The sequence below is a fragment of the Cydia fagiglandana genome, chromosome 17 (genome assembly GCF_963556715.1).
Source record: "Cydia fagiglandana chromosome 17, ilCydFagi1.1, whole genome shotgun sequence".
NCBI classification, from domain to species: Eukaryota; Metazoa; Arthropoda; class Insecta; order Lepidoptera; family Tortricidae; genus Cydia; species Cydia fagiglandana.
The window spans coordinates 13801404-13818836 of record NC_085948.1 but is presented as its reverse complement, the minus strand read 5'-3'; the positions used below and the strand labels follow the sequence as shown (position 1 = coordinate 13818836).

General features: G+C 37.2%; 2 protein-coding genes across 3 annotated transcripts in view; one reads left to right on the top strand and one right to left on the bottom strand.

The window, feature by feature from the left end:
• The window catches only part of LOC134672556 (DNA-directed RNA polymerase, mitochondrial), a 31253-nt gene extending 26756 nt beyond the window's left edge, over positions 1 to 4497 (bottom strand). The window contains exons 1-4 of the mRNA XM_063530498.1: positions 4234 to 4497; positions 3989 to 4099; positions 3415 to 3817; positions 2744 to 2923 (exon numbers count right to left, since the gene is read on the bottom strand). Coding sequence (XP_063386568.1) covers positions 2744 to 2923; positions 3415 to 3817; positions 3989 to 4099; positions 4234 to 4375 — 836 coding nt within the window. The 5' untranslated portion in view covers positions 4376 to 4497. The remainder of the gene's footprint in view (positions 1 to 2743; positions 2924 to 3414; positions 3818 to 3988; positions 4100 to 4233) is intronic.
• A 324-nt stretch (positions 4498 to 4821) lies between these two features.
• On the top strand, positions 4822 to 17228 carry LOC134672582 (uncharacterized). 2 transcript variants are annotated; one of them, XM_063530526.1, is made up of 16 exons: positions 4822 to 4991; positions 5064 to 5145; positions 5333 to 5420; positions 6121 to 6220; positions 7270 to 7351; positions 8660 to 8756; positions 10178 to 10385; positions 11015 to 11096; positions 11568 to 11658; positions 12247 to 12352; positions 12899 to 12995; positions 13073 to 13169; positions 14187 to 14437; positions 15244 to 15379; positions 15839 to 16149; positions 16789 to 17228. In XM_063530526.1, the coding sequence occupies exons 1-16, from the start codon at positions 4970 to 4972 to the stop codon at positions 17222 to 17224; spliced, it is 2286 nt and encodes a 761-aa protein (XP_063386596.1). In that variant the 5' UTR covers positions 4822 to 4969; the 3' UTR covers positions 17225 to 17228. The 2 variants fall into 2 exon arrangements, with proteins under 2 accessions (XP_063386596.1, XP_063386597.1); XM_063530527.1 differs by lacking the exon at positions 4822 to 4991 and having other exon boundaries at positions 5061 to 5149; positions 5337 to 5420.
• Positions 17229 to 17433: the final 205 nt, after the last annotated feature.

The following is a 17433-nucleotide window of genomic DNA, read 5'->3' as shown; positions in this document are numbered from 1 at the left end:
TTTTTGAGTTTTTATGATTTGTAAGCTTTGGTCGGTCTCCCAGATATTCAATCTCCGCTTGGCAACTAATCCCAGAATTGGCATGCGCACTAGTTTTTACGAAAGCGACTGCCCTGACCTTCCAACCCAGAGAGTAAACTTATTTGGATTAGTCCGGTTTCCTCACATTGTTTTCTTTCACCGAAAAATAGGTATCGGTGTATAAATAGGTAGGTATCAAATGCTATTTCGTACAAAAGTTCGAAAAATCATTGGTACGAGCCGGGGTTAGAACCCGCGACCTCCGAATTGCTTTCCGCTAGGCCAGCAGCGCTTCCCCCACATACCTACTCAGTGTTATCAGGTTTTTTAAAAATCAAAAACCGGGCATGTGCGAGTCGGACTCGCGCACGAAGGGTTCCGTACCATAATGCAAAAAAAAAAAAGCAAAAAGAAAACGGTCACCCGTCCAAGTACTGACCCCTCCCGACGTTGCTTAACTTTGGTCAAAAATCACGTTTGTCGTATGGGAGCCCCATTTAAATCTTTATTTTATTCTGTTTTTAGTATTTGTTGTTATAGCGGCAACAGAAATACATCATCTGTGAAAATTTCAACTGTCTAGCTATCACGGTTCGTGAGATACAGCCTGGTGACAGACGGACGGACGGACGGACGGACGGACGGACGGAGGGACGGACAGCGAAGTCTTAGTAATAGGGTCCCGTTTTACCCTTTGGGTACGGAACCCTAAAAACGATTACTTATGAAAGCAGAAGAATATAAATGATCGTATTAGATTTATAATTGTTACATATTTGCCGTAACTTATTTTTAAAATGTGTTTTTCAATTAAAAGACACGTCAAGATTGTTTACCTTATTTCTAATGCTAAAAAAAAACAAACTACCTATAGTAATAATTGTGTTTTTCATTCATAGACTAAATCCATTATTTTTAACCACAGGAAATTTTATACACTTCTTTTTAGGGTTCCGTACCCAAAGGGTAAAACGGGACCCTATTACTAAGACTTCGCTGTCCGTCCGTCCGTCCGTCTGTCACCAGGCTGTATCTCACGAACCGTAATAGCTAGACAGTTGAAATTTTCACAGATGATGTATTTCTGTTGCCGCTATAACAACAAATACTAAACAGAATAAAATAAAACGTGATTTTTGACCAAAGTTAAGCAACGTCGGGAGTGGTCAGTACTTGGATGGGTGACCGTTTTTTTTTGCTTTTTTTTGTTTTTTTTTTGCATTATGGCACGGAACCTTTCGTGCGTGAGTCCGACTCGCACTTGCCCGGTTTTTATTGCAGTGAGGATGTCCTGATTGTAAAAATCAGAGAGATTAGGAAGAGTATAATTTCTAATTATCTTTGTAAAAATAAAAGAATAAGTGTAGCCCATACTTAATAATCGATTTATGATAATAAGAAAAATTAAAAAAAACAATACGAAATTTAGGTGTAACAAAAATACAAAAAGTTATGTTCCAGCATACAATGACTGGGGATCGAACCGGGAATCTTCCGTTTGCAAGCAAAAAAGCGACTGTTTGCATAACACGCCATGATAGTTCTTAGCTAAGCTGACGAATTTCTCGCTTAGGTCAATTAACTACCTGTCAAATATCAGTGTCAACAAAATTGCACTAAACATGACGGCACTCCAAATTCGAGCCGTGGTCAGCCCGGCAACGTCGGAAATGGTATGGCAACGTCGCAAATGTATCTGTACACGACATTTGTGACACACACATACGTAAAATTGATGAAAAGTTAACTATGATTTTTGCATGATTTCTGTATGAAACATTGTTTTCCTGTTAATTTCGCGCAAACGAATATTCGAAAGAAGATAAATGCGGAAATATTTGTGTACTAATAGTGTGTAGTTACTTAATGAGCTTTGATTGAATTTTGTATGAAAAGCGAACCACCTTAATATTAATTAAGTGTTAGTGTTGATATTAGTTCTGGCATAAAAATCATGATTCGGCCGAAGGTACGGTTTCCGCAAAAAAATCCGGTTTCGGTCGGACACCAATGTACATAACTTGTATAACACTTGGATCTGTTTCTTTTAGGATCAATATTACTGTTCCTACATTATTTGGACACATTTTTGATGAAGTGCCCTTGAATTTTAATGATTCAGTAGAGGCTTGCTAATCCAGATGTGAGAAATAAGTTTTATTAAACTTGTCATGATCAAAACTAAAATACCTTACACGCCACGAACGCACCAAACATCCTCGCCGGGAAAGATGTGGTGACGGCCACGAAAACCATCATAAGTGTCAGTATAACTGGACATAATTTCATGAAAATGGGATTTTTCGGTCATAGTAAGCAATTTGTTACTATAAGCGAAGTCATCTTATTCGAATTTGTCACTAAGAATTTTATATGAAAACCAGTAAGTCATAATAAACGGATTCTACTGTAATTGTGACATTCCAGAGGGATGTACCTAAAGCTTTTTGAATATGATTTGCCAGAACGCCAAGTGGTAATCCACCAGGGGCAAACAGCAACAAAATAAAAGTACTTAGTCAATAATGCATTTAAAAAAAAATTGCCGTTTTTGGGATTGAACATACTGAAAAATACATTAACCTCTAGCCGCCCATACGTCAAACCTTGCCAAGCAAAATGAAATTTTATTTGATCAAAACAAAGTTCAAATTAGAATGGAACAGGAGACCTTTTTATAGGTCTCTGGGCGGCTAGAGGTTAAGTAAGAAAATTCACTTACTGTAAACTGGAAAAGGAATTGAGCAGCTCCTGGTCATAGGAATCCATCTGATTTTCAATAAACAGTTCCCTGAACACAGAATGTGGGCTCTTTGGCAGGGGCTGGAGGGGCGTCTCCTCCAGCTTGGAGTCTGGGGTGATCATGTCAAACTCCTGCGTGAGACCTTCAGTAATGGCATACCTGAATAAAAGTATCACAAATTATAGGCCAATCTAGATATTGAATAAAAGTTTCTACACCTGCATCCTTTTAACCTTGTGCCGCCCAATGTACATTAGGATATACACTTAGTTTCAATGGAATGTCAACCTTAATTAAAAACGAAGTAGGTAGCATTTCATTTCTCTCAACAATTTTTCATACAAATGAAATTCGACCTAATTGAAAATAAAATAAGATTCTAACTTCCTTGGCTATAATTTTGTATGGTGGGCGGCATGAAGTTAAATATAGTAAAGCTCCAGTAGGAAAGCAGATTTTGTAATTCATTTAAGGTGGTGAAATGGGTTTAATTTCTTTTTAGGAGTCTACTTATGTTGTATAAAATTCTTAATTAAACTTCATGGAAGGCACATTTTAGGCAACAAAAATTAATTTTGATTAAAATCAAACCTGGTAAAAATTAATAATGAAAATACAGTAACAAATAAGAAATAAGAGATTATATTTACCTCAAATCCTGCAACCTCTGGTCATAAATAGTAGCCTTCCTAAAGTTATAATAACTCTCTTTCACAGAGTCTATGTACTGTTTAGTTTTTAATCTGTCCTCCAAACTAGAAATTTTGTGATGAGTGTAAACTAGGGCACATTGGTCATCCTCCAGACTTATCTCCTTTGGACCTGAACATATGTTTATCTGTGCTGATATTGGTGCAGATTTTTTTAATATTTTTTCTTTTACACTCTGAAGCAGCTCAGGGTCTACTTCGGCGATGGCGGGCTTCTTGGATGGTTTTGTGGTTAGCTGGTGCAGCTGGCCCAGTGATACCGGGCTGTCAGCCAGTTTGGAGAGATGGACGGCACGCAATTTACTTATAGATACTTTGGTTTCAGTCATTGCTTGATTGCCAACTAAAAAAAATAACATACAATAAATACATGGTATTCCAATTGGTCATATAAACAATTCTGAATTATAATGTCTGTAACGAAAAATGTCTGTTCACGTTTGTAAAATTAAATATAATTGAGTAATTTGTTTGTTTACATCAAGCCACATGTAAACAATCAGTAGGTTCATACCCTCCAATAGTTCTCCATATTTCTTGTAAATTTTATGTTTCCCTTTCTTCTTGACCGCTTTCAAGGCATTAGCGATTCTCGTGGACTGGTGCCTGGCAACGAGTAAGTTTTCTGGAAACAAGCCGAAAGTTACGCAATATCGATACTTAGGTTAAGTTGCCCATTTACAAGGCATGTGACTTTAGTTCTAAATATAAAACCAATCTCTAGGCGTCCTAATTCGCCAAGGAATCCTACAAACTTACCTATATTGTGTTGACCTAGAAGAATTTTCCGACAAAAGGCACATTTTATATCAGGACTTCTATTGAGAGCTGTATTTGAAGGTAAGGAAATATTATGAAGGCTTGTTTGGTACAAGTTCCTGGCTGATATCAGTCGATGCATGGTGTTTTCATTTAATTAGTATCAAAAGTAAATTATATAAAACATGCCGAAACCAAGAAAACCACGTGAAATCAACGAGATATTACGCACTATTGACAGATTTAATTGACACTGACATTTTATGGGTTACAAGTGATAATAATTCTGTTCAAATGGGCAACACTGACAGACTCGCTATAAGGTTCAAGCCACAGTTAATACTGCTAAATCGTATGAAAATTCACAATGATTATCTAGAGAATCTTGTGATATGACAAATTATTCGCGTTTACATACTTGCAGTTTTTTTGCTGTGCTGAAATTAATATTAAGATCAAAATTTGACTGCGTATACTGTACTTTTCAGCAATAAGTTAAACACATCTCATAGGCGCTTTTAAAATAATGTCAAATAGTTCAGAAACTTTTTTTGTTTAGTTGTCAGTAATGTCAAAATTGTCAATGATCTTGGATAGGTCTGATTGCCTTAAATTGCTTTTTTTGCTAAATATGAATTAAAACATTATTTTATCAACTTATCATGTCAGCGTAATTCATTTAAGTTGCTTGTGCGTGCAGTTGTAAATGTGGCAGCAGTAATTGATATAAACCATCATGGAGGAAAAAGCTTTTTTATGTACGTAGCAAACACAGTGTCGTGTTATGGTAATTGTATATTTTCACGTATTTATTGTTATTTACCTTACAGGGACGACTGAACTTACCAAAAAAATGCTGGAACTTCGGTTTCAGAATGACTGGTTATTTAAAAAGAAGAAACAGCCGTGGGCGTAAGTATTTAAAAGTTTTATGATTGAGGGCATAATGGAAACAAATTTACTTTAAAAACTTGTTACTCATTAATGTAACAATTCGGGTCTACTGATTATGAAAATTTTAATGTAAAGATGTGACTATGAGGAAATACTATGACTGAAAAACGAATAGAAAACCATTCAATATGATTATAATTTGCAGGGAGTTTCGCACAATCTTATTGGAAAATGGATACCCAGAAACTATGACACTAAATCATGTGCGGAAGAAGTGGTCTTACACTTATGATGTAAGTAGTTCTTACATTTAAATGACACATTCACATTTCAAGAAAGTCCCTAGAAACAGAGAACCCACCTATTGGGTCACTGGCAGTGAATGTTAATATTAAAGTTTCTATGAAGTCTAATAACTGAATACAATTTGACTATAGGGTAGCCTACCCTATAGTAAAATTTTATGGGTAGGGTAATTGTGTTAGTTTACCGTCCGGTGTCAGTTTCCATCCACTATGGATTAGTAAATACTACATTTAATTTATAATTTGCTACTTGCAAAATATAATTTTCATGTAGATAGATAAATTGTTTAGAATAGAATAGAATAGAATGTTTTTATTCGTGACAAAAATGATAGATAAAACAACAGGTAACACTACCATGGTCACGAAATGGTCCCGACTCAGCAGGTGCTAGCCTAAAGGCTAGCGCTGATCTTCCGTCGGGGCCATGGACTATTACAACTAAATTATAAGAGAACACATTATGACTACAATAGTATGTAATAAGACTAAAATTACAGTTAATATGACAGTTAAAATGAGTGGCGGTTGTAGAGTGGCGGTTGTTTAGATTTTAAAGATGCAATAAGTCCAAATTTGTGCAGCAAAGAAGGTTTCTATTCAAATTTCGCCAAGTGGATGGAAACTGACACCGGACGAAAACTAGTACAATGACCCTATGTAAATAAAGGGTTGTTATTTATTACAGTGCTACAAACTTGCAAATAAAACAAAAAATAAGAGTTGGAAGTACTATAAAATGTTTGAGAAACATTATGGAAAAACCATTTTGGATAAATATGAGTCATGTAAGTATTCCAATATCATTCATACAGCATACACGTAAAATTAGTACTCAGACACTGTAAAGCCTGTGAAAGTAGTATAAGGTTTTTTCGTCAATTCTAGAATAGATTGTCTATTCTTAATTTTGAGTCTAGACTCAAACATGATGTGAGAAAATTTAAAAAACCGGGCAAGTGCGAGTCGGACTCGCGCACGAAGGGTTCCGCACCATAATGCAAAAAAAACACAAAAAAAAGCAAAAAAAAAAACGGTCACCCATCCAAGTACTGACCACTCCCGACGTTGCTTAACTTTGGTCAAAAATCACGTTTGTTGTATGGGAGCCCCATTTAAATCTTTTATTCTGTTTTTAGTATTTGTTATTATAGCGGCAACAGAAATACATCATCTGTGAAAATTTCAACTGTCTAGCTATCACGGTTCGTGAGATACAGCCTGGTGACAGACGGACGGACGGACGGACGGACAGCGAAGTCTTAGTGATAGGGTCCCGTTTTACCCTTTGGGTACGGAACCCTAAAAAGATATGTTGTTTTGACGAAAAAACCTTATACTACTTTCACAGGCTTTACAGTGTCTGTTACTACTCAGACACCGTAAAGCCTGTGAAACTAGTATAAGGTTTTTTCGTCACATACATTCTTCTGACTGTCTGTTAATAGACAATCTATTCTAGAATAGATTATCTATTCTTCGTCTATTTGTGTGAGAGTCTAGATTCGAACCTGGAACCTCCTGCTTCGTAGGCGGGGTCACTGCCGACTACGCTAGGAGGCCGTTTAAATAGGTATCATTGTTCGATTTTAAACTGTTGTGAGACATACTATCAACCAATAAATATTTACCCCCCCCCCTAATTCATAAACGCGCTACAAAGTTCAATTAGCTAATAATCGTTTGTCGTTATCTGTCATTTTGACTCATGTTTTTGTAAGAAAGGGATAAAACATAATTTAACTAAATCAGGCCAGTAAAGTTTTATGAATAAGGGGGCTAATGTATAATTATTATTTACAAATTAGCTATTTTGATTAAAGTGACTTTTTTCTAGGGGATGATGAGTGGCGATTAAAGCTAGTAATATGTATATCAGAGGCAAAGGAGATGAAAGTGGATTACCAGCACTTTTGGAGGTATCAAATATTTTATTTTCAAATTAAGTCATTGTTAATTATGGGCCTTGTAACAAATTACCAAAATGTAAGCTTTATCCCAAAAGAAATTAAGTTTGTGCACAAGCCCTTACTGTTGCTACAATACAAGGTGTATTGTATTGGTGTAACTTGGAAAGTGGGGTAATTTGGAAAATTGCTAATATCTACTAGACTAGAAGCACTTTCTACTTTCCAAGTTACACCAATACAATATTGTATTGTATTGGTGTAACTTGGAAAGTGGGGTAATTTGGAAAATTGCTAATATCTACTAGACTAGAAGCACTTTCTACTTTCCAAGTTACACCAATACAATATTGTATTGTATTGGTGTAACTTGGAAAGTGGGGTAATTTGGAAAATTGCTAATATCTACTAGACTAGAAGCACTTTCTACTTTCCAAGTTACACCAATACAATATTGTATTGTATTGGTGTAACTTGGAAAGTGGGGTAATTTGGAAAATTGCTAATATCTACTAGACTAGAAGCACTTTCTACTTTCCAAGTTACACCAATACAATATTGTATTGTATTGGTGTAACTTGGAAAGTGGGGTAATTTGGAAAATTGCTAATATCTACTAGACTAGAAGCACTTTCTACTTTCCAAGTTACACCAATACAATATTGTATTGTATTGGTGTAACTTGGAAAGTGGGGTAATTTGGAAAATTGCTAATATCTACTAGACTAGAAGCACTTTCTACTTTCCAAGTTACACCAATACAATATTGTATTGTATTGGTGTAACTTGGAAAGTGGGGTAATTTGGAAAATTGCTAATATCTACTAGACTAGAAGCACTTTCTACTTTCCAAGTTACACCAATACAATATTGTATTGTATTGGTGTAACTTGGAAAGTGGGGTAATTTGGAAAATTGCTAATATCTACTAGACTAGAAGCACTTTCTACTGTAGCAACAGTAAGGGCTTGTGCACAAATCACGCGAGGTTCGATATGTTGGGGAAAAAATCACGACAGACAACGTTGGGAGAAGAGGGAGATAAGGAGACCTCACGTGTATTTCTCTACAAGTCCACAGTGAACGAAACTAAGAAAAACAACCTACTACATGAGTAGATACTTTTTCTCGGTTTCGTTAAACATAAATCTTCACTCCGCACTCCAAAATAGCGAGTCTTAAATATTGGGGCGCGTGGCCTTGACCGGTCGGATGAAAAAGATTGAAGAAAGAAAAAAAAAACGTGAGGTTATGTTATGTTAAGTAGTAAGTATATTTTACAACTCAATATTTTTTTTATATTCTTATAATTGTTACCAGGACTGTGGAGACGGCAATGAGAAGCCAGGATCTACCTAACGACTGCTGCGTCCAAGACATGAAGGGACTTTGGCAGCACATCATCACCACATTCAATGTATGTTATAATAGAAGCATGTGTGCACAGATATTAGAATAGAATAGAAATATTATTATTCGTGAGCATAAACACAAAAAAAAAACATTATACAAGCAGTGAAACATAAATAAAAAGCGGCCAAGTGCGAGTCGGACTCGCCCATGAAGGGTTCCGTAGCAGCAAGTAACATAATAAAATTGCGGTTTACGATTTATGACGTAAGGTGTATTCGGGTAATACCGAATGTCGGATGATTCCGAAATTCAGATGAAAATCACCCTTAATTCCATCATAATAAAAGTCTCATTTCGGAATTAGCCTACAGTTTTCGACATTCGGAATTACCCGAGTAAACCTTATTAAAAAAAAACTACTTACTAGATCTCGTTCAAACCAATTTTCGGTGGAAGTTTGCATGGTAATGTACATCATATATTTTTTTTAGTTTTATCATTCTCTTATTTTAGAAGTTACACGGGGGGGGGGGGGGGACATTTTACGTGTCTCTCGTGCAAACTATTCATTATAGAAAAAAATTATCTTAGAAACCTCAATATCATTTTTGAAGACCTATCCATAGATACCCCATCCATACGTATGGGTTTGATGAAAAAAAATTTTTTTTGTGTTTCAGTTCTAAGTATGGGGAACCCGCAAAAATTATTGTTTTTTTTCTATTTTTGTGTGAAAATCTTAATGCGGTTCACAGAATACATCTACTTACCAAGTTTCAACAGTATAGTTATTATAGATTCGGAAAAAAGTGGCTGTGACATACACAGACAGACAGACATGACGAATCCATAAGGGTTCCGTTTTTTGCCATTTGGCTACGGAACCCTAAAGAGGAGAAAGTGCCACGAAATTAGTTCCGGTTTTGATGTCGGTCGAACACTAGCAAATTTATTGCCTTTATGCTTAGGGGTCATTAATTAATTACGTCACACGAATTTCTAGGTTTTTTGACCCGTCCCCCCCTCATTGTCACATTTGGTCATATTTGGCCTAAATAAATAAATATTATTAATTTTCTAATTCATAACTGATTAGGAAAGAAAATTAAACGAATAAAAATGATTATCGATCCAAAACCTTGTTATTAAACTGTACAGCGAATCAAATTATTTAAATAAGTTATATTAATAATTTAGTAAGTTATATTAATAATTTAGTTAGTTATATTAATAATTTAGTAAGTTATATTAATAATTTAGTTAGTTATATTAATAATTTAGTAAGTTAAATTAATAATTTAGTGAGTCGTTCATAGGACACGGAAAACATTGAAACATTTTACGGTTTAGACTCACTTGTTTTTAGTCACTCGCGCGACATGTTTCGGAGAGACTAAACCGTAAAATTATTCAATGTTAGTATGTCTCACAACAGTTTAAATTCGGCACGGAAAACATTACCCATGGTGCATTTTTTATTTCTAGAGAAAATACCGCCAAAAACTGAAAAAAGACGTAGACGTCGGCTGGCCGCTATACGAGGCCATGTTGAGCTACTACCAGCGCTGCGACCCGGACTACCTGGTGCGTTTGGAGACCGAGACGCCATTGGAGTTCTTCAGTCGGTGCCGCAAGTCCAGCAACAAATATGTGAAGAACAAGGTTCAGGAGAATGAGACTGATGAGTTTCAGTGTGAGTAATTGGCTCTATGGGGGCAACAGTAAATATGGTTTTCATCCAGTGTGGAGAGCACCTTAACCCTTTAACCATTTGACATTTCCTTCTAGTCATTCGATTTCGAACCGTAATTCTTATATTAGAGATGCGTTTTTGTTTTAAGTATGATGGCAAATATGTTGCCGCTACGAACTAAAGGGATAAAAAATAAGCTTTAGAGCCGTTACGCACTGTCGACTAATCGCCGACGACTTGGTCTCTCGGCGACCATAAACATAGGCAACTAGTCAGGAGACCAAGCCGAGCGCTAGCATCATTAAAACATGTTGTGTTCTTCATAACTATGTTCGAGAGAGAGATGGATACAAATTTGTCGTCTCGACAGTTGTCCGCTCCGCAGTGTGAACGCTTCCAATGAACCTATGTTCTTAGTGGTCACCGGCAACCAGCAGTCGCATGTGCGGCGCCACTACGCATCAGCGAGTCTCCGAGTCGGCCGGGCGACCGGCGACTATAAGTGCGTAAACGCCTATATAAACTAGAGAAAGTCACAGTCGCCGTCGCGTCGCCGGCGACTCAGTCGACAGTGCGTAACGGCTCTTGTTTTGCTATAAAATTGAGTTAAATATTTAATAAAATTACAGGGTCCAAAGACATTACTGAGACGTTCATTCAAATACGATTACAAAACGACTGGCTGTTCAGAGAAAGGAAATGGGCTTGGAAGTGAGTCACATCATTCTTGCTTAAAGTCTATTTAATATGCAATATTGAACTTAATGATTAGTGTATAGTGTGTAGCTTTCAAATAGAGCTCGACGGCTAATCCTATTGTCTATTGTTAAGTAAAAGTCCGCACGTGCTACTTACCTGCAAAAAAGGGTCTTCATTATTCTATTTGGCACCTGAGCGCGGGCTAGTCCAACGCTCAAAAAAACAGTGTAGGTGCGCTCTCCGATAACGCGCCTTTGTTACGCATCTCGATGACACATTTTAGACTGGTTCTGTAGCGTTCGACTCGCCGGCACTCAGTAACCGAAGTACGTATTTTTTATGCAGGTGGATGTGGCACGTGGGACGATAGGTTTTACTTAACAATAGACAATAGGATTAGCCGTCGAGCTCTATTTGAAAGCTACACACTATAACAAGATTTGATTTGCGTTAAATTTACCTTTTTTTTTTGTATTGGCGCAGTGATCTTCTTAACATAATGAAGCAAGAATATGGCTTTCCTGACACTCTGAACGGTAGAGAGATATGTCGAAAATGGGCGGCGACATTTGGGGTAAGCATTATCTTATATAGATTCAATCTTTTGGTTGTTTTCGTTACTTTATTTGTCAAGTCAGAAACCTCTGATTCACACGCCATTTTATAAAAGTTTAAAAGTACCCTATACAGCGTGGAAGGATAAGTCGGGCCCTGGAGGGAAACTACCTTAAATCCTTAAGCTGGCTCATTTCACTTAAAGGAGACATTCCTTTATTTTTAAAAAGAAACAAAAAAAATATTTTATTTTTTTATTTTAAATATTCGATTTTATGGATATTTTGTACGACAGACGAGCGTAAGACCTAATGTTTCTTGGGGAAATGTTATCATTAACATTAACTGTATCGACTATTAGAATAAAATTGCAAGTGTTTATTTTTTGGAATTTTTAGTTGGTTCGAGTCCTGGGCGAGGCAAGCGAGTTTTAGAAAATCTTTGAATGCAGTTGTGTTCCTTTTTAAAAATAAAGTAATGTCTCCTTTAAGTAAAATGAGCCAGCTTAAGGATTTAAGGTAGTTTCCCTCCAGGGCCCGACTTATCTTTCCACACTGTATACGGATTTGGCTGAACTGATTATAGTATATTTTATCTCAATGTTCAGGAATACCAGAAGGCAAAGGCCACTAACAACAAAAGTTGGATCTACTACACATTATTCGAGTTGTATTTGGGTGAGGAGCGACTGAGCCTTAACCCCCTGGTGGGATGTAAGTATTTCCCCTTTTATGTTGTTGTTTGTTGTTGTCCTATGGCACCCCAGAGGTGCAAAGGGCATTCACAAGCTCGCGCCACGCCTTCCTATCTTCAGCGACCGCTCTGGCCTCGCTCCAGCCACTGAATAAATAATAGTACTAGGTACAGAAGACTCACTCTCTAACAAAACGCGTCTGTCACGATCAGCACAGATATGGCCGCTAGGTGGCGACAGCGCCACGCGCGGCTTATGGCAAACCCCAAAATTGGGGTCGACCAGATGGACTTTTAGCTACCTGTAGCAAATCGACGAAATCGTGGAGTGAGCCACGCCTGCTCCAGCTCAACCCGACCGCTCGTAGTTCATTTGTGACGGACCGCTGCCAAGGTGTACAGGGCGCCCGAGGCCACGGCTTCCGTCCGGTGGTTTCCAACCGAAAGCGATGGTTGCGTTATTCCCCTTTTTTCCCCTTTTTTAGGCGTGCCAAATATACAAGCACATACTTACTTGAACCATCTATTTATGCTTCCGTGATTTAGGTAACTATTTTTTTTATCAGGGCAAGAAGAATGGGTCTTGAACCTCATAAGCGCAAGAACAGAATTGGATTATTTATTTAGGTATACCAAATACCGGGACCAAAGTGCTGGATGGAGGTATCAACTATTGTAATATCATTAAAATTATAACTAGGTAATTTTTTAATCAAAATTAACATGAATTTTATTTTTAGGGAAGTGGAGAAAAAACTACGTAGTATGGGTGTCCCTGTAGACCACAGTTTATTGGATCTGGCAGAGATGTGGACGCATCTTTTAAAAACATTTAAGGTAGCTAATATCTACTTTGTTATATTAAATTTAATTCATATTTCGATTCATATTGTAATGTAATGTATTCAGTATGGATTAGCAAATCTCCAAACATTCATTTTGGGTAAAGATATGGTCGCGGTTTCAAGATCATCAGTTGTCATAAATAAATCACAATCCACATATTTCTGGGACAGGATTTAATTATAAAACAAGTTATATTTGAAATTCATTTTAATATCGTATCTGTAACCACGTTGTTAAGGTTGAATGTAAATATATAAATATTTGGGGACAATCTTACACAGATCGACCTAGCCCCAAACTAAACAAAGCTTGTACCTACTATGGGTACCAGGCGACGAATCCCACTAAACATGAATAATTTGGTCTAAGAAATGACTTTGCAGATAAAAGAAATTGGTCCGCATTTTAAAGTTAAGAATGCCGGTTTTTAACAGTCCGCGATCAATGATCACACGCATGCATCTCTTTTATTCACACGGGAATCACGGGATCTACATTTATACCAGGGATATTGCGAATATTCGCATCCGCGGAACATCCGCATTATTTTCAACATCCGCATCCGCATAAAATCGATGCGGAGCATCCGTATGATGCGGATGTCGACCAATTCGGTAACAGAAACGTATTAGCGGCAGCGCCGGCGGCGTAAGTGCTAGGTAATTTCGTCATTACCTATAACGAAATCGTCTAGATCCCGAAAAGTCGGCCAAGTTACTGTTTATTAAATAAAACGCACCTATATTCTTGCTTAGTTACTAAACGTTTCGTTTTTTTTCAATAAAAAATGCTAAAAATGTAATATTTGACGTTTTTTAAGTACCAAATCCTGACATCCACATCCGCGGATGTGAAGCTTTAAATATCCGCATCCGCATCCGCGGATGGCAGAAAATCTGCATCCGCAACATCCTTGATTTACACGTACGTTTCTTGTGCAAGAGAATAGTCGATCGCTACACACTTTTTCGTCGCAGTAAAATATCTAAACTCACACTTCATCGCCAGTGGAAACGCAAGTTCGCCAACAAGGGTATCCTCAACGAGCAATGGGCATACTTTGACGCAATGTCTCAGTACGAATTGCTGAAGACCAAGCCCAAGATCAAACAGCAGACAGAAGACGACAACTATGACCATGAGGACCATGTGGATCATGAGGACCATGAGGACCATGTCGACCATGTAGACCATGTGGACCATGTAGACCATGATGATGATTTCGAGGACGATATCAAGCTGTTGGATTTGAAACAAAGGTCTGTGATACTATTTTGTACATCACTTTATACGCATTTTAATCTTTAACAAGTATTCATTTATTTTTCGTTTACTTTTTTATATTTATATGTTACTAATCTTTATATGTTACTCGTTTTTGCCTTGCCTCGTTTTGATTTGCCTCGTTTGCGAATGACAATAATTATGCTAAAACAGGCACCGCCCTTTCCCTACTGCACACATTGCTGGACCCATGTGTGTAATTTTCTGTTTTTAATGTGTACATAATTTTATCTTTTGTTTTTTTGTTTTGTTGTTCTTATCATTTCACATTGCTGGACCCATGTGTGTAATTTTCTGTTTTTAATGTGTACATAATTTTATCTTTTGTTTTTTTGTTTTGTTGTTCTTATCATTTTCTCTTTATCTTATTTCTTTCATCTTGTTTTGTGTATGGGTGCTTTATGGAATAAGTTTCTTTTCTTCTTCTTTTTCTATTATTCTTTTGGTTCCTGGTGGAACTTCCAACACTCGCTAAGGATTATTCTATTAAATGATTACTATCGGGTATTACTTTTGGATAAATCAATTATACAGAAGTATGTATATGCAGCTTCACTGCGATTAGCCTTTGACATAATAAAAAGTATGACCATCAACTTCTTCATCAACTTATTGTACAGTCAGCAGCAATAGTTGCTAAGCGGGCGAGGTGTTCAAAATGATCTTGGCGCGACTTTATTGTTAAGAAAATAAGAGCGCGTCAAGGTAATTTTGAACACATCGCCCGCTTAGCAACTTCTGCTGCTGACTGTAGTACAACAACAATTGCTATGTTTTGCAGGTTGAATCCAAAGATAGAATTGACGGAGAAGCAATGCCGCTCTTGTTTCGGATCGGGTGCGTGCGTAGACCTTCACAGGACGGACGAGGAGGGCGTAGACCTGGCCTCCAAGCTGCAGGTCATCGGAGGCATCGAGGTACCTCATATCGAATACCTTGGCCGGTCGAAGTATTTAGCAGATGGCGCCAGCATAGCTTGCCCTGACAATGCCTAGAATTGTGTCATATTATTGTTTTTTAATATAATTTTATGACCTGGATGCCAACCCTTTATGCCAAATGTCATAGAACTCAACTTGAGATGCGGGCAAGCTATGATGGCGCCATCTATAGTTCGTTTTTTTAGCAATAGAAATAAGGTAAACAATCTTGATGTGTCTTTTAATTGAAAAACACATTTTAAAAATAAGTTAGGGCAAATATGTAACAATTATGAATCTAATACGATCAAATATATTATTCTGCTTTCATAAGTAATAGTTACTGATTTTTAAAAAGCGTTTTTCAATTAAAAGACATATCAAGATCGCTTACCTTCTTTCAGGTTCTTTCTTATTAATTACATTGGCATTAGATAATGACATATTCGTTTACAGATGGACAAATCCGATAAACTGCCATGGCAAATATGTCTCCACTGTCTCAACGACTTGGAGCACGCATACAAATTCCGACGGAAATGCCAAGACGTCGATAAACACTTCCGCGCCACCAAGTCTATCAAAATCGAAGTAGCCATAGATGACCACGATAACAATGCATTAGACAAACAAGACCATGTCACGGGAGACATAGATTCGCATTTCGATGATTTCCATGACACGGATATGAAACAGGAAAAGAAACTGCCTAAATCGCAGTCGAAGAAGATAATAGTTAGGAAGAAAAAGAAGATGCGCAAAATGAGGTACGTAAGTTAGTTGATAATGATTTTGACTTTGTTAGTAGTTTCTTCAATAACAAACTTTCACGTTTGTAAATCGTCGGGTGACAAGCAAAAGTCACTAACTATATAACACATGTAATTGCAATAACACTGAAATTATTGGACAATAAACCGTGTTACAAGTGTAATAAAGTGCATTGTTACTTTAAGTTTTTGATAGTACTTAGTGACTTTTGCTTGTAACCCGACGAAATACAAACGCGAGGGAAAAAGTACATCCTTTATGCTGATGGGTTATTATTTTTGAGCCGTAATACTTTGAATATTGTATCTTTGTGACGACCGGTCTGGCCTAGTGGGTCTCGTCTCGGGTTCGAATCCGGGCATTCTGAGTCATGGTTGTTTTCTATGTATTTAAGTATGTATATATTATATATACATACAGGATGGCTAAAAATTAAGTCCCATAGTAAAAGTTGCTCAGTATAATCCCAAAACCTCCCTGGCAAAGGGAATGCTAACTGCATTCCCGTTTTTTAGCCACCCTGTATACGGTTTAATGCAACCGAACAGACTAAAATATCATGATTTAATTTATTTATTTAAACTTTATTGCACATAAGTACAAATGGCGGACTTATTATTTCTTACTTATTGAAGGTACGACTATTGGAAAGTGTGTGAAATCTGCGGGAAACACACAAGGAACCTCCGCAGCCATCTCGACATGCACTCCACCGGTAAATTCTACTCCTGCGACGTCTGCGACAAGAAGTTCAAGTTCAAAAGCGGACTCGTCATACACAAGGCCGTCCACAACCCCACGCCGAAGAAAACTTGCGAAGTCTGCGGGAAAACCTTCCATATCCTCGCTCAGTATAGAAGACACTTCGTACATCACGCGAATCAAAGGAACCACGAATGTGACACTTGCGGCAAAAGATTCAATACTTCAGAGATTTTAACGGTGCATAAAAGGACCCATACTGATGAAAGACCCTTTACTTGTAATGAATGTTGGAAGACTTTCAGGACGGCCGGGTGCGTGAGTCGACACAAGCGTATTGTACATAGAAAAGCAGTAAAGAATCAATAGCATAGCTTTGTTTTTGTCCTCTCTTTGATCGCTCGTGACCCCCAATTTTACCTTTATTGACATGTCAACATATTTATTCCGCGAATGCGTGTTAAGTGTTCCTATATTGATAGTAGAGATGTTTTTGTCTTTCAGAAGCGTGTTGTTTACAAGTACATAACAGAATCATGAGTTATGATGTGAAAAAGTCGAACGAAAAGAAGGAAGTT